Source organism: Caretta caretta, chromosome 2, assembly GCF_965140235.1.
Source record: "Caretta caretta isolate rCarCar2 chromosome 2, rCarCar1.hap1, whole genome shotgun sequence".
Taxonomy (NCBI): Eukaryota; Metazoa; Chordata; order Testudines; family Cheloniidae; genus Caretta; species Caretta caretta.
In genome coordinates this window covers 122,922,313-122,944,461 of record NC_134207.1, presented here as the reverse complement: position 1 = coordinate 122,944,461, position 22,149 = coordinate 122,922,313, and the positions used below count along the sequence as shown (strand labels likewise).

The 22,149-nt window shown below is 42.5% G+C and overlaps 1 protein-coding gene across 1 annotated transcript in view; it reads left to right on the top strand.

Annotated features, from left to right (window-relative positions):
- Nucleotides 1-3,700: 3,700 nt before the first annotated feature.
- PHLPP1 (PH domain and leucine rich repeat protein phosphatase 1) overlaps nucleotides 3,701-22,149 on the top strand; it is a 220,325-nt gene continuing 201,876 nt past the window's right edge. The window contains exon 1 of the mRNA XM_048839707.2: nucleotides 3,701-5,488. Within this exon, the coding sequence (XP_048695664.2) occupies nucleotides 4,009-5,488 (1,480 nt within the window). The 5' untranslated portion in view covers nucleotides 3,701-4,008. The remainder of the gene's footprint in view (nucleotides 5,489-22,149) is intronic.

Genomic DNA, 22,149 nt, shown 5'->3' with positions numbered 1-22,149 from the left:
GCAGCAGTTAATCCCTATCAACATTTCCAATTCCAATTTAAAAAAAAAAAAACCTGGTAAGAGGAGAATTAAGGTTGTAAATATCTCTCAACTACTGGGAAATAAATCCTAAAGAGAACAGTGTGGTTTTCACTAAAGATACAAACATGAGTCTGAATGTTCAAAGTTAAATTACATTTAAGAAAATTAGAAAATATGGGAAAAACACAACTGGTGAAATTCACTTCCCCACATCAACCCTAAGTAATCAGGCTTTATACAAGTGAAGTGTAGGGAGGCAGGGTCAGAACAGAGACTTTCTCATCAAAATTCAAAAAATGTGAATGCCCACAACCACCACGACTTCTTTGCCCTTGTGCCCCAACTCAGGGATCACATAGTCCTGGGGCTTTTGCACCTGAATGAATTTTATAATGCAGTGGTAAACCAAACAACCTTAACTTTAATCCAGTCCACCCTGTGGACTTCAGTAGTTTGCTACAGTGAGATAGGCTGGTGCACCTCATTTTAAGGACCACAGTAATGTAGCCAGCCTATCAACAAGAAAGTATCATATAAATCACTACTCAGTAAACAGAGTTGTTTTATGGATTTGAGTAGTTCTGTGGGCAGAGTTATGAGCTGGATTCACAGATAGCATCAGTTAGCATTGCTCCATAGATGCTAATGGAGCTATGCCATTTCACACCAGCTGAGAATCTGAAATGAGGTTGTTTGGATGACTGTAGCCACACATATGCATACTATCTAATACTGGATTTTCTGTATGTTATGGATTTTAGTGTAATCTTAACTTTGAACTTCCAGGTTTTCTAAATATTTGTTCTATTTGAGAAAACTGTTGTTTCCCCCTTTAGATAAATATTTACCAGCTTAACTCCAGCTCAGCAAAGTATTTCCTGGAAAATTCCTTTCCTTTTTAAAAAGGCTTAATATAATACTAAGTGACAACAGTCTCTTTGGAACTTGCTGTCTCCCTCTTGCTTGCCCCAAGCCAGGATCATTCTGCCCTGCCTCCTATGTCCTTCTCTCTCTTCCTCCAGTCTCCCCAGACAAGTTTCTCATATACCCCCTGCTGCTCTTCAGATTGGGCCATCTGTACTGGGGCTGTGGTGTCTTGGCAAGGACCACAGGGGGTCTCGAACTGTTCAAGGAAAACACCTTTGATAACTAAATAATTCTGGTAACACCCTTTTTGTTCACCTCCCCTCCCAAAAAAGTCAGAACACATCACCACCTGCAAAGTGTATTTGGACCTAAAATCTTGGAGAAAAGAGATGGTTAAAGAAATATATTCTGATTTGGACTCGTAATCTTTATTTTATGTATTTATACTATTTTAGGTCTTGTGTATAGTAAGACTAAAGCCTGAATCTCCTCTCACTTAAATTGGTTTAAATCAGATCAGGAGTAACTCCAGTTCAGTCAGTAGCATTACAGTTGTGTAAAATCAGCAGAAGTGAAAATAGAGAATGTAGAAGGAAGTGGAGAATCAGAGTCTAAATATCTGGTCTGTGATATACTCAAAGCTGCACTTATGCTGCATATTGCCCCTTTTAAAGTTGTTTTTGGACATAAATCTGAGCCTTTAATGGCTGAGTGCAGCATTCAGCTGCTGTTAATTTATGTTCTGGATGTGATTCTGGCTATCTAGCTTAGAAAGAATTCCAAAGATGCTTTTGCTTTCATTAGACCTAAGGATATACACAAGATAACTGCAGATTCAGAACACAGCAATTAATTTACAAATCACTCTGTTCTAAAGGACAACAGTCTACCAGTGAAAATAAACTTGTAAGCCTCCTTTGGACACATATTTTACAAAGATTAAGATATATTTACATCATAAATTCTTTATAGAAGACCTTGAGTGTTTTCTGTGGAGTGAGCAGCACACTTTTACAGGATAAAGATGATGATAATGTACAAATGGACACAGTCTGCTTTGTTGTTTCTCTTTACATTATAAATATGTTTTTTAAAAATCACAAGTTTTGCAGTAGGTTTCATAGTTAGTGTTTCACTGACCCTAGAGAGATTATTTTAGGGTTCTTAGTGGTGAAGATTTGTTTCTGTCTCCCATAATGTTGTTGATACTTGGTTAATTGCCAAAAGCAATTAGTTTAGTGCAGTCTGTAACATGTTAAACAAATATTTGGCAAAATGTTTCACTACAACTTTACAAAATGTACTAAATGAGGTACAGATCTCAAGCAGTTAGAACCTGATCCTGGGGACATTACTTGGCTAAAACTCCCCCTTGACTTCAGGAGCAGTTTTGCCTAAATAAATATTGTTCGATTGTGCCCCTACAATATTAAAACTCATACGTTCACATAGTTAAGTGTATTTATGAGATATTTACAATTTTAATACATTATTTTATTTTGAGGCATATATTTTTGAACAATTTTGCAGAATCATTTAGCTACTAAGCAATTTTTTTAAACAAAATACTTTAATTCAATTTTCAGTGCTTGAAATGGGTGCCAGACCAACAACCACTTCTCTGTGCAACAAACATAAGCATCAGCTGTACAAGTTTTTTCACAATTGTATGAGTTTTTCCATCCTGGTTCTAATCTGAAGAGATCATTCTCTATGGATGAAAAGGTAGCTCCGCCTCTTCTTATTAATTTGTTGGCCTCTTTACTAAAACAGCAAATAAGGTTGCCATTTCAGATTTTTAAAAATTATGTGGTTATGGTAAATGGACTTGTGAGATTGTTTTACATAGGCTCTCAAGAAGCTATCAGCTGGTAATTACTTTCAAACACTGTTGCCTTCACTCAGTATTAAACTAGTGAAAGGAGCTGCATGTAGGTTTCATTATCTGTGCCTTGGGCCATACAGGTTCCCTGGAACAGCTGGATTTATTTTTGAGAAAGCTCTGGATAAAATATAATCATTGGGTAAAAGGCAAAGTCCTAGTATAGATTTTAATACTAATTAACATTCACTACCACTCTTCATATGGCTTAAGTGACTTCCCCTGGGCGTTCTAGCTAATCAATTCTTTATTCAGTTTCTTAAACCTCATTGGGGTATCTGAGAATAAATGAATTTGAGTTCAGTACATTTATGATCTGGAAGAAGTGTGAAGAGAGGTTTCCCAGCGATAGTAAATCGGTTTCAATGATGAAAAGGGAAAGAAGATCATGCCCACTATCCTAACCAGGCCTCTGAATGCTGCTATCATCAATAACTGTGGAAAACGTCAGGCTGGACTTAAGCACACTGGGGAATTGAGCAACGCACAGGGGGAGGCAACTGTGCCTGGGGCCGGGTGGCTGCCAGCTGCGGGAGGGAACCCGCACAGGCTGGGGGCGTGCAGAGCGCCGGGGGAGCAGAGGCCAACACGAGACTACAGGCAAAGCCACCACGGTTTGTGCGGCCGCAGGTGAGGCATTTCTGACAGGGCCCCCGCCCTGGGGCAGTCACACGATCACGTGCGGGCAGGCGGGCGCGCCGTGGGGACAGGAGGGCGGGAACCTCGCTCCTGTTGGAGAGAGAAGAGGGGCAGGGGATGCTGGGACTTGTAGTTCGTAAGTGGGGGGGTGCCCTATGGGGGCCGGCCGCGGACTCCATTTCCCAGGATGCCTCGCTCGCCCCCTGCCGTCACCTTGAATTGATCATCGGCGCTCCGCCCCACCGCGCTAGGGACGGCGTCAAGCTGGGACGAGTATTCATGAGCCCACCCCCTTCGCTCCTCCCTGGATGCTATTGTAAATAGAAGGTTGGGGTTGCTTAATATTCATGAGGCTCCGAGGAGGGAGGCGGGAAGGCGGCTCCTCTCTCTGTCCCTAATGGCGCTCGCGACAGCTGTGGAGCGCGGCTGAGCCGAACGCGCGGAGGCACCGACCGACGGAATGTTCCCAATTGCTACATAATCCGCCTCTGGAACGCGGCGCCTCTCTCCGTTCTGTTTCCCCGCCCCCCTCCTCCTCCGGGCTGGGAGCGGCGCTGCCCCGGGGAGGAGGCGGCGGCGGCATCCTCAGCCCCCGGGCAATGGAGCCCGCGCAGCAGCTAGCGAGAGAAGCCCCGGCGGCAGCGGGGAGCAGCGGCACCGCGGAGCAGCAGGGCAGCTCCCCGGGCGAGAGGAGCTGGGCAGCGCCAGGCACAGAGAGCAGCGTGGAGCCGCCCGGCGGCGCCGAGGCCGGGCAACTAGAAGGCAAAGCAGCCGGGGGGGCGCGGAGGAGACGAGGGGCCGCTGGAGGCTTCTCTCCCCACGCTGCACTGATAGCCAACGGGACTCAGGCTGCTCCTAGCCGGGGCAGCAGCGCCAACTCCCTGCTGCTGAGGAGAGGGAGGCTGAAGAGGAATCTGTCTGCCGCCGCCTCCTCCACCTCCTCTTCCCCGGCTGCCCCTGCCTCGCTGGGCACCCGCAGCCTGGACAGGAAAGCACTGCTGCTGAAGCCGCCCCGGCAGCTACAGCCGCTGCAGCCCGCGGAGAGGGACTGGGTGCGGCGGGACCTGCGGCGGGGCTGCGTCCATGTCTACGAGCGCCACATGTCCTACCTTCGCCCGGTGCTCTGTACGCTGGAGACCACGGCGGCCGAGGTGGCGGCCCGGCTGCTGCAGCTTGGCCACCGGGGGGGCGCCGGTGTGGTCCGGGTGCTGGGTAAGGCGAGCGCGCAGCAGGAGGTGGCAGCATTCCCGGGGGAGACGCTCCCCGGCGCCGCGGCTGCAGCAGACCTGGGCAGCCTGACACCGCCCGATCCCCCGCCTGCCAGGCAGCAGCGGCCGGAGCACGATCAGAGGCCGAGAAGCCGCCGGGGGACCCGGCACGAGCTGGCCCGGCAACCGCCGGGGGACAACGCGGAGGCGGCCCCACCCGGCCGCCTAGCACTGAGCGGCAGCGCCGGGGAGAGTAGCTGGGCAGATCCCCGGCCGAGTCCCTTGTCCTCCGACTTCAGTCCCAGGGCGCCGCCGCCCGCCGAGCTCTACCTGGCTGGGCCGCCGCTATCCTGCCCCTCCCTACTGGGCGAGCTGGGGCTGGCCGGCTCCGACACCGAGAGCTTCAGCCTCAGCCCCAGCGCTGAGAGCGTCTCCGACCGCCTGGACCCCTACAGCAGCGGCGGCTCGTCGTCCTCCGAGGAGCTGGAGGTGGATTCTGCTGCGCCAGTGGGGGCCGGGGCAGGTGTGGGGCCGGGCAGGAGCCATCACCGGCCGGACGAGTTGCCCTCGGTGCACCCCCCTCCGTGGACAGGGTGTGCGGGAGAAGAGACCCCCGGGGTAGGGATGGCTGCGGCAGCCCCTGCCGGCTCCAAGGTGTCTCACTTGGGAGGAGAGGCGGGCGCCTCGTCTCCCCTGCCCTCGGCCTTGTACGTGCAGTTCCACGGGGAGACCAGCCGCCGGCTGGAGGCACACGAGAAACCCCTGCAGATCCAGAACGACTACCTCTCCCAGCTGGGCTTCCGGGACCTGTGGAGGGTGCAGGAGGAGGGCATGGACTCCGAGACCGGCTGCCTCATCCGCTTCTATGCAGGTGAGTAAAGGGGTGTGCGTGTAACAGGGTTGGCTGGGCGCGGGGACAGCTCTGCCTAGCAGAAAGACTGCTGCAGTTTCCACGGTACACATCTGATGAAGTGAGCTGTGGCTCACGAAAGCTCATGCTCAAATAAATTGGTTAGTCTCTAAGGTGCCACAAGTACTCCTTTTCTTTTTGCGAATACAGACTAACACGGCTGTTCCTCTGAAAACTAACCTTTGAGTAACTAGACATCCCCAGCTGAGTACCAGGGGAGTTACTTTAAAAACTGCATGCATCAAGCTGTGGACTGTTTGTTACAGTTGCACCAGAGACATGGTGGGTAGCCTGTATTTATTACAGTGTATTTGTAATTATGTAGGGCCCCCAAAGTGCCAGGTGCTTTACAAAAACATAGTGTGTCTCTGTTCTGAAAAGCTTACAATCATTTTCTTCCCTCCCATTTATTTGCTGTACCAAATTCCACAGCCCGGGAACCCCACCCCACCGAAAAACCTGATAAATGTTCTGTTATCATTTATGGCTAGACTCTCATGAAAACATATCAGTCAACTTTAGCAAAAGTCCCTGTTATCCAAAACTCACATCATCTGAGCGAATTCAGTGTGTCTGATGCTGTTTGAGTCATGAAGGTTGTACTGTATGTAATGTTGCAGAGTTTTCTTCCTCCTCCTAAGTGAAATTTAGCATCTGCAGTTAAGGTTAAATCAGAAATTCTAATATTGTGTGTTACTTCTGTTTTCCACAACTCTTTGTTAGGCTGAAAAGGCAAAACAAGTATTAAATACTAATTTTTATCATACAAATAGCTTAGCAGTATATTCTACATGGCTTTCAACTGTTTCTTGTTAAAACATGAAGCTGAGGGCAGGGCTGCATAGAGATATGTCCTAAAGATGGATCTTCAAAATTCAACCACTTTAGGCTTGTAATTGTACAGGCAGCATAAGTAGTTCCTGTGAGTTGATAAAAGTGCATGTTACTGAAAGCTAAATGCTGTATTTACATTTAAAAAAACTTGTTAAAAGCAACTGCTAATGTTTGAGCAGTTTATACAGAACAGTCCTGTCTGTATTAAAAGCATAAGACAATAACCCTGGAAGTGTATATGCACAAAGTAACCTTTAAGAATATATGTATCAAAACCTTGGTCACATAAATTTTTAATGAAACTTTGCTGTGTGGCTTACCAAGCAGAACTTGGGAAGTCACTTGTTTTAATTTTTGTACTGTAAATATGCACTATTTTGTATTTGTGATATCTGCTTAAAAACATGCAGTGCCAATTGAGTTACTGACTTAATGTAAAATGTCAACCATATAGTTGCATAAATAGTTTGCATTTAATTTCCTTGCCATCACTTTAAAAATGAGGGGAGAGAAAAGAACTATTGAACATTCAAATACCTGCCATGTATTTGAATATGTGGTCACCTGCAATAAGTGAGTTTATATCAATGTGTATGTCTTAGAAGTTGGTACTTTTAGCCATTTAATAGAAAATGACAGACACAGCATGTAGTGACAGACACAGCATATAGGCATTGCTGCTGTTGGACCTGACTGGACCATGAAACTTGCTTTCTATTGTGTACTACTTAAAGCTGCAGTACTTAGGCAGCCGTTCTTGTGTACTCCAATAAATGCAAAATGAACACTTTGGAAAAAAGTCTAACAGTAATACACTAGATCAACTCCCCCTCCCTTTTCAGTCTGATGGTCTGATGCTTAAGAACATAAGAATGGCCCTCCTGGGTCAGACCAAAGGTCCATCTAGCCCAGTATCCTGTCTTCTGACAGTGGCCACTGTCGGGTGCCCCAGAGGGAATGAACAGAACAGGTAATCCTCAAGTGATCCATCCCCTGTCGCTCATTTCCAGCTTCTGGCAAACAGAGGCTAGGGACACCATTCCTGTCTATCGTGGCTAACAGGTTCATCAATGGCTATCTTCCATGAATTTATCTGGTTCTTTTTAAAACCCTGTTATGGTCTTGGCCTTCACAACATCCTCTGGCAAGGAGTTTCACAGGTTGACTGTGAATTGCTTGAAGAAATATTTCCTTTTGTTTGTTTTAAACCTGCTGCCTATTAATTTCATTTGGTGACCCCTAGTTTTTGTGTTATGAGAAGGAGTAAATAACACTGCCTTATTTACTTTCTCCATACTAGTCATTTTATAGACCTCTATCTTATTTCCCTTTAGTCATCTTTTTCCAAGCTGAAAAGTCCCAGCCTTCTTAATCTCTCCTCATCAGAAAGCTCTTCCACACCTGTAATAGTTTTTGTTGCCCTTTTCTGAACCTTTTCAAATTCCAATATATCTTTTTTTGAGATGGGGCGACCACATCTGCACACAATATTCAAGGTGTGGGCATACCATGAATTTATATACAGGCAACATATTTTCTGTCCTATTATCTATCCCTGTCTTAATTATTCCCAGCATTCTGTTTGCTTTTTTGACTGCCGCTGCACGTTGAGTGGATGTTTTCAGAGAACTATCCACAATGGCTCCAAGATCTTTCTTGAGTGAAGGAGTACTTGTGTCACCTTAGAGACTAACAAATTTATTAGTCTCTAAAGTGCCACAAGTACTCCTTTTCTTTTTGCGAATACAGACTAACATGGCTGCTACTCTGAAACCTGTCTTTCTTGAGTGGTAACAGCTAATTTTGACCCCATAATTTTATAAGTATAGTTGGGATTATGCTTTCCAATGTGCATTACTTTGCATTTATCAACATTGAATTTCATCTGCCATTTTGTTTCCCAGTCACCCAGTTTTGAGAGATCCTTTTATAGCTCTTTGTGGTCTGCCTGAGTCTTACAAAATTACTAAAGATAGTTATCATCTGCAAATTTTGCCACCTCACTGTTTACCCCTTTTTCCAGATCATTTATGAATATGTTGAATAGGACTGGTCCCAGAACAGACCCCTGGGGGACACCACTATTTACCTCTCTCCATTTTGATGCTTCCCTTAGGTTTCTAGCATGCACCATAGCAGTATCTTCACTGCAACTAGAATATTGCTCAGTGCAGGAATTGGTTGGGGTGCGATGGATACCTTGGGATCAGAAAGAAATTTAAAACTGTTTCAGGTGGTTGTACGCTTAATGTCTTCACTATGCAGTAACTGTGGAATTAAGCAGGTGTTGCTGAAAGGAATGTTTCTTTTTTCTAAACTCATTATTTCCATTCCCACAATTAAGTAGGAATACACAAATCTGGTCCGAAATGGGGTAGCAACTCTGTTTGCACTTCTGTATGCTTCACAAACTGCACATTATTTAAATAACATTTAAAAAACATGAGCCTTTTACAGTCTTGCTCACACTCACTTACATATTTTAATGTTAATGCATGACTATTTTAATTTAAAAAGATCCATACAATGCCAAAGTTCTGAACCTGTAAATAATTATTTAGGCATGGAATAATCTTTGTGATTTTATCCACTTGATAGAAAACTTAACAGCTTGTAAAAATGGAATTTCCTGGCTTTAAAACACAACTTAGCAGGATAAGTTCATACGATGGAGTATGTAGTGGATTAAAGCAAATTTAAATTTGAGTTACACAATCTCAAATATTGCTTAGCATACCATTCTCAAGCACTTTTAAACAAGAACTTTTCACTCAGTTTTAGATTCATATTTCTCAGGTTGACCTGTTTTAATAACCAAATTATGAAACCCCTATAATAAGGTGTCTGTAATAGAATGGCCACATTAATTGGTAATCTATGCCATCCAAAACTAGTGATTAAACATAATGGACAACTTTTAATCATACCAACTTCATGTAGCAGTTTTGGCTACTTAATTAAATTCTATCTCCCTTTAATATCCTATTTCTCAGGCAAACAGGTGTAACAGTAAGCAATAGTGGTGAACAGACAATAAATGCACAGAGAAACGAGATGGGTGAGGTAATATCTTTTGTTGGACCAACTTCTGTTGGTGAGAGACACAAGCTTTCAGGCTTACACACAGCTCTTCTGAGCCACTAAGAGAGATTACCTCACCAACCTTGCATCTCTAATATCCTGGGACCAACACAGCTACAACAATACATAAAATAAACGCACAGGACAGAATTAACAAAAATTGGCATAGGGAAGTGTTGAATTATTCCCTATGCTAGTCTGGTCCCCTATATTCTAGTGGAGGGTTTCACCTAAGAGGGGTGGAAGGAGCAGATGCCCCTGACGTCGGACATTTCTGCCTGTGATAAGCAGGGTGGTTACAAATGGTGACTCATAAAGACCCTGATGGTGGAGGGTTCTGAGGGCTGCTCTAAAACAGTGTACCCCTTGTTCTCCATGACCATCGTTCTCTTGGGTGGTGCACCAATGAATGGAGGTGTTGGTGCTATGTATCTCCACAATTTCCTGAAGATACAGTAGGAATTGGTGTACTCCTTTCCCTGGTCACTTTTTTCTTTGCTTCCCTGATATACTAAAACTGTGTTACCAGAAGCATGCCTATGCAAGTTGAACATGAGTAATAAAGGGCATGGTTACTAATCTGAAACTTACAAGTGTAATGTCCAGTAAGGTATTGATATTAGCATCCAGATCTTAGTGATACCACTAACTTTAGAACATGACAGAACCTGTTATCTTTAAAAAACAAAACAAAAAAAACTCTCCACCCACCCACCCCCCTTGCAAAATGAAACTGGAAAAAATTGAAGAAAAATAAGTTTTCTCCCTTTAATAAAAATGTTTAACGCTTTAAGCGGAGGAAGATGTTGCAACGCTCATATGTAGCACTCTACCAGCATCTTATATTTTAAGTACGTTTCTCTGTGTGGAATGGCAGCTTTTAAAAAAAACCCAAACAAACAAAATGGAGAAACTTGTCGCTTGACATTTTTATTGTAAAGTTCTATATTCTACACGTAATTAGGAGGAAGCATGTTTACTTAGCTCACTTCAAGATGTGGCTTGCACATTTCCAATATTTCTCCATCTCCCTGCTCCTCCCTTATTTTTAAGATCATGGAGGTGTTTAACTCTCGTCTTAAGCTCTGTAACATTTAAAGTTATAGTATAACTCTGTTGAAGTGAAACCCATCTTTTGGGCCTTAAGGGCCTGATCCTATTCTCATTGACTTCACTGTGAGCAGAATCAGGCCTTAAGTGACTAGTCATGCACAGTAACGTCGTGCTCGGTGGGAATCTATTTTTAACAGACTTTCCTCAAAATCCAAAATATTAAATCTTAATTTTAAAGGATGTGGTTACATAGCTTTCTGATGAGGTATTATTTTACTGGATTATGGAACTCAGTAATAATCCATAGTGCAATTATACTCATGATATTGTAGCTGTGAGACCGATTAGATCAGAGTTCCTAAATTTATTCCTTAAACCGTACGAGTGGCTTTGATCCAACATGCTTTTTGAACACCAAGTATACTGTCCCTTACTGCTCTGTTTACCAAAACAAAACCTTGTGAAACGTTCTCCGGGTGGACTTGACTTCTTAATTTTTCAATGCAGGCAAAAATGTGTTGCTAGTATGAATAATTTTAAAATGAACAGATCATTGTAGGACTAATCACTTTGAGTTTTTAGGTCAAAAGAAAGCTTAAAAGGGTTTCCTTAACTTATTCATGCTGAATTCTGAATCTGCGCACTGTAAACAATGTGTTCTCTGAAATGATTTCTGAAAACTTGTATTTTGCGACTAGCATTTGGGGCTTCTTTTTGGCACTTGCTGAAATGTGGCATTACTTTTGACCCTGAAACTCGGTGTGAGTCATGAGGCTTCCATGCTGCTGGTGTCATCAAATACCGCTTTTCAGTAAGATTGCCTATAGGCAGAATATTGAGAAATGCCAGTTATAATAAAGAACTTTCATTTCAAACATGGTTGTCAGATCTTATTTGAGAAATGCTTCTTGCCCATATGACCTTTCAGAAAGCAGTGTTGAGAAAAATATGTTCAGCTTTATATCAAACTTCTTTTTGTTGTAAAATATGTCAGTCTTCCATTCTTATCTCAATCTGGGGACGATTAAGACATTAGTCAACTGGAATGATCTAATTGGATTAAAAATAGTCAGTTACTGAAGCTGGAAATTTTAATGTTACTATGTGGGCAGGAACAGGTTTTAGACACTTAATGTTATGTGACAAATGGGCTTTCTAGAGTGTGGCACGTGGAATTGGCTAGACTTTATGTATATTTTAGGCGTAGTGTGAAAGTCATGATTCTGAAGTTGTACCACTTTGTGGTAAAGAGAGAATGAATAACTTAATACAACTGTAGCAAAATATTGGCACCTTTTCTCTTCAAGGACTACTAGTGGTCTTAAATTGAGTTCACCAAACATGGCACATAAGCATAAAACTAGAACTGTACTATTAAGGTTTCTCTCTGTCTTTGCATCATCTTTTTTGTTTTCAACTCCATTATTTTATTTTTCCCAAAGACGTCATTGAGAAGGTGAGCTCTTTGGTGTGTTAACTTAAGCATAACTGTATGACCAAGCACTTTAAAGAAAACCGTTTTTAGCCTGAAACTTCCTACATATTTCCTTTACTTTTATTTTTCCTTCCTGTTTCTAGTTTGATGTAAATTGTATGTACCCTGATCACTTACATAGGAATGTCAGTAGTGCATCAGACCAGTGATCCATTTAGCTCAGCATCCAGATCTCTGACAGTGGCCTGTGCCAGATGCATCTGACAGTTGGAGGTTTAGGGACGTCTAGAACATGGGGTTGTGTCCCTGACTAACTTGGCTAATAGCCATTGATGGACCTTTGCTCCCTGAACTCATCTGATTCTTTTATGAGCCCAGTTATGCTTTTGGTCTTCACAGCATGCCCTTGCAACGAGTTCCACAGGTTGACTGTGCATTGTGTGAAGAAGTACTTCCTTTTGTTGGCCTTAAACCTGCTGCCTATTAATTTCGTTGAGTGATCCTCCATTCTTGTTTTCTGTGAAAGGGTAAATAACACTTTCTCCACACCATTCATGATTTATAAACTTCTATCATATCCTTCCCTTAGTCGCCTCTTTTCTAAAATGAGCAGTCCGTCTTTCTCATCTCCCCTCATACTGAAGTTGTTCCATACCTATAATCACTTTTTTATTTCTCTGTACTTTTTTCCAATTTTAATGCATCTCTTTTTATTGAGGTGGGGTGGCCAGAACTGCACACAGTATTCAGGGTATGGGTGTACCATGGATTTATGTAGACATTATGATATTTTCTGTCTTATTATCTATTACTTTCTTGGGTTCCTAACACATAGTTGTTTTTTTTTTTTGGTGGGGCTGCCACAGCATATTGGGTGATGTTTTCAGAGAACTTTCCATGATGACTCCAAGATCTTCCTTGGGAGGTAAAAGCTGATTTAGACCCCGTCATTATTGTATGTATAATTGGGATTATGTTTTTAGATGTGCATTACTTTGCACTTATCAACATTGAATTTCATCTGCCATTTTCTTGCTCAAGTCACCCTGTTTTGAGAGATCCTTTTTAACTCTTCACAGCCAGCTTTCGATTTAACTATCTTGAGTAATTTTGTATCACTTGCAAATTTTGCCACCTCACTGTTTATCCGTTTTCCCGGTCCTTTATGAATATGTGGAACAGAACAAGGTCCAGCAGAGATCTGTGGAGGGCCTAGGATCCTGCTGTTTACCTCTGCCCCCTGTGAATGCTGCACACTTATTTCTACTCTTTTTTTTTTTTCCCTGTCTTTTAACTAGTTACTGATCCATGAGAAAACCTTTCGTCTTTTCCCATGACTGCTTACTTTGCCCAAGAGCCTTAGAATCATAGAATATCAGGGTTGGAAGGGACCTCAGGAGGTCATCTAGTCCAGCCTCCTGCTCAAAGCAGGACCAATCCCCAACTAAATCATCCCAGCCAGGGCTTTGTCAAGCCTGACCTTAAAAATATCTAAGGAAGGAGATTCCACCACCTCCCTAGGTAACACATTCCAGTGTTTCACCACCCTCCTAGTGAAAAAGCTTCTCCTAATATCCAACCTAAACCTCCCCCACTGCAATTTGAGACCATTACTCCTTGTTCTGTCATCAGCTACCACTGAGAACAGTCTAGATCCATCCTCTTTGGAACTCCCTTTCAGGTAGTTTGAAAGCAGCTATCAAATCCCCCCTCATTCTTCTTTTCCGCAGACTAAACGATCCCAGTTCTCTCAGCCTCTCCTCATAAGTCATGCATTCCCATCCCCTAATCATTTTTGTTGTCCTCCGCTGGACGCTTTCCAATTTTTCCACATCCTTCTTGTAGTGTGGGGCCCAAAACTGGACACAGTACTCCAGATGAGACCTCACCAATGTCAAATAGAGGGGAACGATCACGTCCCTCGATCTGCTGGCAGTGCCCCTACATATACATCCCAAAATGCCATTGGCCTTCTTGGCAACAAGGGCACACTGTTGACTCATATCCAGCTTCTCGTCCACTGTAACCCCTAGGTCCTCTTCTGCAGAACTGCTGCCGATCCATTCGGTCCCTACTCTGTAGCGGTGCATGGGATTCTTCCGTCCTAAGTGCAGGACTCGGCACTTGTCCTTGTTGAACCTCATCAGATTTGTTTTGGCCCAATCCTCTAATTTGTCTAGGTCCCTCTGTATCCTATCCCTACTCTCCAGCACATCTACCTCTCCTCCCAGTTTAGTGTCATCCGCAAACTTGCGGAGGATGCAATCCACACCATCCTCCAGATCATTAATGAAGATATTGAACAAAACTGGCCCGAGGACCGACCCTTGGGGCACTCCACTTGATACCGGCTGCCAACTAGACATGGAGCCATTGATCACTACCCGCTGAGCCTGACAATCTAGCCAACTTTCTATCCACCTTATAGTCCATTCATCCAGCCCATACTTCATTAACTTGCTGGCAAGAATACTGTGGGAAACAGTGTCAAAAGCTTTGCTAAAGTCAAGGAACAACACGTCCACTGCTTTCCCCTCATCCACAGAGCCAGCTATCTCATCATAGAAGGCAATTAGATTAGTCAGGCATGACTTGCCCTTGGTGAATCCATGCTGACTGTTCCTGATCACTTTCCTCTCCTCTAAGTGCTTCAGAATTGATTCCTTGAGGACCTGCTCCATGATTTTTCCAGGGACTGAGGTGAGGCTGGCTGGCCTGTTGTTCCCAGGATCCTCCTTCTTCCCTTTTGTAAAGATGGGCACTGTATTAGCCTTTTTCCAGTTGTCCGGGGCTTCCCCCGATCCCATGAGTTTTCAAAGATAATGGCCAATGGCTCTGCAATCACATCCACCAACTCCTTTAGCACTCTCGGATGCAGCGCATCCGGCCCCATGGACTTGTGCTCGTCCAGCTTTTCTAAATAGTCCCGGACCACTTTTTTCTCCACAGAGGGCTGGTCGCCTCCTCCCCATGCTGTGCTGCCCAGTGCAGTAGTCTGGGAGCTGACCTTGTTCGTGAAGACAGAGGCAAAAAAAGCATTGAGTATATTAGCTTTTTCCACATCCTCTGTCGCTAGGTTGCTTCCCTCATACAGTAAGGGGCCCACACTTTCCTTGACTTTCTTCTTGTTGCTAACATACCTGAAGAAACCCTTCTTGTTACTCTTAACATCTCTTGCTAGCTGCAACTCCAGGTGTGATTTGGCCTTCCTGATTTCACTCTTGCATGCCCGAGCAATATTTTTATACTCTTCCCTGGTCATTTGTCCAATCTTCCACTTCTTGTAAGCTTCTTTTTTGTGTTTAAGATCAGCAAGGATTTCACTGTTAAGCCAAGCTGGTCGCTCGCCATATTTACTATTCTTTCTACATGTCGGGATGGTTTGTCCCTGTAACCGCAATAAGGATTCTTTAAAATACAGCCAGCTCTTCTGGACTCCTTTCCCCCTCATGTTGTTCTCCCAGGGGATCCTGCCCATCGGTTCACTGCGGGAGTCAGTCTGCTTTTCTGAAGTCCAGGGTCCGTATTCTGCTGCTCTCCTTTCTTCCCTGTGTCAGGATCCTGAACTCGACCGTCTCATGGTTACTGCCTCCCAGGTTCCCATCCACTTTAGCTTCCCCTACTAATTTTTCCCAGTTTGTGAGCAGCAGGTCAAGAAGAGCTCTGCCCCTAGTTGGTTCCTCCAGCACTTGCACCAGGAAATTGTCCCTTACACTTTCCAAAAACTTCCTGGATTCTGTGCACTGCTGTATTGCTCTCCCAGCAGATATCAGGGTGATTGAAGTCTCCCATGAGAACCAGGGCCTGCGATCTAGTAACTTCTGTGAGTCGCCAGAAGAAAGCCTTGTCCACCTCATCCCCCTGGTCCGGTGGTCTGTAGCAGACTCCCACCATGACATCACCCTTGTTGCTCTATGTGGGACCTTATCAAGGGTTTTTTGCAAGTCCAAATACACTGTTGACTGATCACCCTTGTCCATATGGTTGTTGATTCCTTCAAAGAATGGAATAGATGGGCAAGGCATGATGTCCATTTACAAAAGCTGCATTGACTCTTCCCGGTATTGTCTTGATCTGGGTCTGATTTTGTTTATGTAGTTTCAGCTAGTTTGCCTGGTATTGATATTAGGCTTACTGGCCTATAATTGCCAGGATCACCTTTGGAGCTTTTTTTTTTTAAATTGATGCTACATTAGTCACCCTCCAATCACCTTGTACAATTTAAGCGGTAAGTTACATACCGCAGTTAGTAGCTTGCAATTTCATATTTGAATTCCTTCAGAATTCTTGGGTCAATACCATCTGGTCCTGGTGACTTCTTCTTGTTTAATTTGAGTTTCTTCCAAAACCCCCTCTATTGACACCTCAATCTGGGACAGTTACTCAGATCTGTCACCTAACAAGAATGACTCTGGTGTGGGGATTTCCTCTATGTTCTCTGCAGTGAAGACTGATTCAAAGAATTCGTTTAGCTTCTCTGCATATCTTCCTTGGGCGCTTCTTTAGCACCTTGATCATCGATTAGCCCCACTGATTGATTGGCTTCCTGCTTCTGATGTACGTACTTTTTTTTTTTTTCTCCCCCCACCCGTAGTTTTTATGTCCTTAGCTAATTGCTCTCCAGATTTGTTCTTGGTCGGCCTTCTTAAATTGTGGCAAGTCAAATAAAAATATATGCCCCTTTCTGTCTCCGTCACTAGGATTTGACTTTCCATTTTTAAAGGGTGCCTTTTTCTGTCTGACTGCCTCTTCTACTCTTTTTACCTGTGGTGGCAATATTTTGGTTCTCTTGCTTCGTTTATGTATTTGGGATATACATTTAGTTTGAGCCTCCATTCTGGTGTTTTAAAATAGTCTCTGTGCAGTTTGCAGGCATTTTACCCTGGTGAGTAAGGGACATATTCCTGTATCATGCAGTAAGGGAAGAAAACATTGGTAAATCTTCACAACTCAGTGACACCAGACCCCATTAATCTTGTTTGAATCTGAAACATTTAACCTCAGTATGCTAAGGTGACTAAATGTCCACCTCTGAAGTTGCATTTGTTTCCTTGTGAGCAAGTTAAAATACTTGAATCACTGTTAGTTTGCAGCAGTTCAGTGGATGTGAAGACTCAGTTGGTGTTGTGAAGCTGGGGGCTGCGGAACATGCAGGCCTTTCAAACAGTGGAGGAGGAAGGAGCCACACTGATAACATTGGAATGCTGTTGCAGCTTGAGTTGATCTGCAACAGCTGCAAGTTCCATAGTGTTTACAGCTCACAAATTCTGATGCATACTTGTCTAGTTTACATTATTTATAAGTGCATATGAAGAAGTTCAAATATAAATATCCCAATATTAAGTAAATTTTAAATACTGCTATATTCTGTAAATATTTAGTACTTTAAATTAGAATGTTTAAGTGCTGAATTTCACTGCTGATGCAGTATAGAACATGGTATTTTTTTCTCCATGTTTCTTCAAGCATTCTTACATTTTAAATATCTGATATTCTGACTCACCCTTCTCCAAATCCCCAAAAACTCTCACTTTTGGAGTTCTGTGCATAAAATCCCTCTTGATGATGGTAACATTGATATACCTAAAAACCCTCTGTTCCATTAAAATATTAGAAGGCCCATGCAATCTGTCATAGGAGAACACAGCCTCATAAAGGCAATAGCAATGGGGCAAAAAGAAATGAAAGTCCTTTACACAAAACAGTATTAGCAACCGGCTTTTATTGACTGAAGTATTTACTACTTTATTGGTCTAATAAGACAATGTAAAGGAAGTTTCTTTTTTTAAAGACATAATTATATAATACAGCTGTAGTGAATGCTTCTGTGGAGTTGTCTTAATTACTTTTTTTCTGGAAAATGTAGACAAAGTGCACTTTTTACTGTTTTCCACTTTATCTTAACAAATTCTTGTAAATGTTGGAAATCCAAAAGAAAACTTCCCGTTTGTATTAAATTGTTTAATTTTGAAGTATAGTTTCACCTCTGATTACCTTCAGATCAAGTTCTCATTTTTACACTTCCCTTTGATTTTAAAGGACACACAATTTGAAGAAATTGATTGACAAGATATATTTTTTTTTATTTCTTAAGTGAGAATTTTAAAAACGCAGGTACTAGTGACTGTGCTTGATGGTTTCTGTCCTTTTTCTTGTTTTGGACAGTGAAAATCAATGGAAAGAAGTTTTTGTTTTATAGTCCATTATACTTTTGTAGATTGAGGTTTTTATTGGTTGTCTGGCTCATTTATTCTTTGGTGTTTTTAATTTAAAAAAAACACAACTTCTGGGCCAAAAATGCACATAGTGCACCTGTATCTAAACAACTCTTGCAGAACTTCTCTGGTGTTGAATTGGGAGCTGGATGCTCTGTGCCGTTGGAGTCCATGGCAAAAACTTCTTTGGTTCAAATTGGAACAGATTTTGGCACTTCGGACCTGTTTCAGTTCCTGTGGGAATTGAATCAGCCCTTTGATGACCAGACTAGACTGGTGGAACCTTCCTCCATGTGCACATCTTTTAAAGGTTGATTTTTGGATAGCTTATTTGGCAGCCATTTTAAAAAAACAACAACAACCAGGAAGCTGAAACTGTGCTCCTAATTGTATGAGAAAAACGTGACCCACTTCCACAACCCAACTGACTATTAATATATTTCATTTAAAAAAAACCCTCCATAATGAATGTATTTGAACTCTTTACAAAGTTTTTGGCCTTCGGAAACTTTGGGGGCAATCAGTTTATTCTAATGGTTGCTGCAGTATTAACATCTCACGGGAGGTGGTCTGTCATTTGCTTGTTCAGTTTTAAGTATTTTTTAGTGCTTTATGCTCTTGGGCTTCAAATACATTGTGTAACATGGGACTCGCCCTCCAAAAATAAATCCATGTAAAAACCTAATGAGTTCCCGAATCCCTCCCCCCCTGCCCTGCACCAGTGTGGCTAGAACTAAACCCACATGGACAACTATAGTTAACCATTCAAGTTGAAGGTGTTATGCTATCTAAACCACAGTTTCAGTTTTTATTGTGTGGCATAATGTTAGTTAAATATATTTTACCACAAAGCATGTTATACATGCATACAAGGAACAGCATCAATTGCTGCTGGAATGTGACATCTGTCTTAACTGCACAAAGCAACATTTGTGGGCTGGAAATGAATAACAATATTGTGTCCGTCTGATATTCCAGGGGGAATTTAGGTAGGCAGACTACTACCCAAACTGTCATTTTCTGTAGTACCCATGCTAACACACCATTTTGAAAAATAATAGCTGTGATCCCCTGTTGAGTCTTAGCTGTAAGATAGTACCTGTAATGGCACCCTGTGCCCCTTCCTCAAAAAAGCCAGGCATGGTCAATGACTCAAAACCACTGAATTGTCAGTGCCACTTTTGCCACAACCTGGATTTTATTTGAAAATATCCCATTCAAGTGATAACTAGACCTGGCCCTGTTCATCTTAGATGTTGTCTTCACAACTGAAAGTGGCATGGCTGCCGATGATATAAATGCTGGAAGAATGTGAATGAAGCAAACTGTCTTACTCTCCCTCAGTTTTTCAAAATATTGCTATTTACTATATTATTCAATTTGCATTTAAAATAAATAAATCTGTCTCTAAAATCAACATCTGTTTTAGTCTTTAAATACAAATTGCCTGGGGTGCGGAATTGTTGAATTTGACAATGCAGCACGCCTATCCTGTAGGTTTTCTATTGCCAGGAAACTAGAATTTCTCCTAACTGGCTTTTGTGGCCATGGCTTGATTGCTGAAAATATTCATTCCCAAATGAGATCAAGCATTTCTTAGTGTGACAATTGACAATTTTTTACGCAGTCAGTAAAACTTTCAAACAAATATTCAAAAGTAGAATTCTTTTAAATTGCATTTAGGCTTGGTTTTTAGGGTTAAAAACTAGAGTGAAAATAGTATGGTGTATATGTGTACACTTGTCTTTCTAGACGGACAAAATGTGTGAATTTATGCATGAAGTTGATCTCTGGCTTCAGTGTGTGTAACTCCATCGAGGAGTTGTCAAAGGTAAATTTGGTCCTGTAACTTGTATTCCCTTGGTGAGACACTGAATGACTAATAGCCTAAAGTCAGTGGGAGTATTTTGATTGACTTCCATGGCCTTTGGATCAGATCTATGGTCAGGATTGACAATTTTCTGGGGAAGAACTAGTTTAGAACATGGTGCTGGGAAATACCAGCTTAAACCCAGTTTACACTGGGGAAACTGGGAAAAAATAATTGCATTGGTGTCCAGCAAATTCAGCCAGCACATAACGAATCTTTTCAAACTTCAGGTACATCCATTCAAAACTGAGAAACAGGCTCCATCTATCCCAGTGGTCCTCAAACATTTTAACTTTTTACCTCCGCCCCTGAGCTGGGGCTGGCAGTGGGGCTGCACCTCTGGGAGGAGGGACAGGGATAAGGGGGCCAAGGCTGGGGGGGTGAGGCCGGGAGTGGAGCTAGGTGGTGCTCCCTCCACCCCCATGGGAGCATGCCCCACGGTTTGGGGAGCTCTGGTCTATCCACTACCTCAAAGTTGGTCTTCTGGTACAGAATGTTGCATGACCCAGTGGACCTGGGCTGGTAGTCTGCAAGTCTGCATACTTTTGATTTCGGAGTGCTTTAAGCCTACAACTCCTGAATTATTGTCGTTTTCATATAATCAGATGTTTTGTTTTTTGTTTCAGTAGTACTGGGAACTGAAATAAGTCATGACATGTATAACTTCCCTGAGGAAAATATCAAACCAAAATGTATCCAGACATCCCAAGGCTCAGTATTACAAATTAGTATTATGCCCACTCCAGTTCTACTTTTTACTAGTGTAACCCTAAATCTATGAATCTACTGCCTTATGTAACTGCATTTTGGATATGTAAAACTAAGTGTAATAGGGCGTGTATTAATAACAGTTTTTAAAATAAAAGATGCTTTAAACTGCTAACTTTTTTCCTGGGGCAGTAAAAACCATGATTTTACTTGGTAAAAAACACCTCTGGTAAATACCATGCCATCCCTGTCCATAGTTCTCAAAACAAAACAAAAACCCAACACTCTCACAAACAATCCCTACCCCCACAGCCACCTTCCCACTACAGTTTTCCAAAATTCTCATTTACTTAGCTGCCCTTCCTAGAGTTGTAGGGTCAAAATGTCTTTTTAAATGTGTTTATTTTGGGAATGTCTTTTACACACCAGACACCAATAACAAATTTCTTTCCTATAACACAAGTATTGTTTTAAAACAAGGTTCCTTGAGCATAAAAAAAAACCTTTTCCCACTAAGTAAGAGTGGAATGGAATAGAGTTGTTGCAGGATAATTTGTATTTCATCAAAGATCTGAGAGATCTGTTCTGTTACAGCACAAAGTTTGAGTCAGATAATGCTTTGCCTATAAACCGAGGCATCCTGTTTTCCCCAGTCCATTCATGCACAACTCATGTTATTAAGGAGTTATATATTTTCTCCTCCCTCTGCATGTGTCTGGTGGACCAGTAGGGTAGGTTCAGTCCTCAAACAAGGATATTAAGAGGTAAAGATGACCTCTTCTCGTAGGTCACCTGTAGCTGTATTAGGCCCTCTGTGCATGATGGTAGGGAATGGGGGTGGGGGGGGTGTCACGCCTTCCCTCCCCCTCCCTTCTGTTTCCAGGATTACATTGAATTGAATTAATTTAGCTCCTTTAACCCACTCCTCTCTTCTGTAAGCATTCAAATGGTTATCAACTTTATTTTAAAATAATTGGATGGATCCCACGAGGTGCTGAGTAGATATCTCCAGCTCTTTTCAGGAACTGGCCCTAAAGTGGTAGATGCTAATTTGCATAAAATCTCAAACATAATTGATGCTTTTATATTATGTAATCTTAATGCAGACTGGTTTTATCTGTTTATATCACACATAACTCTCATTCCCTTTGGGTCAGACTTATAACTAAAATAAATGGGGGCCCATTCTCTTTCTAATGGGTGTTCTCGTCAAAGGAGAATTGTTGAAAATGCATTAGAAAATAGGCAGCACTAGAACCAAATTAGTAATTCTAATCTCTACAACTTCGGTTAATCAAAACAATACCAATCCTGTTTCCTTATTTTAGTGAGGAAAAACTACACGTTTGTGTTGTACTTGCGTTGTTTAAACAGCTTCTTGATACTCAGTTCAGCACTTCTTTTTTGCTTTAAGATAAATGAAGTA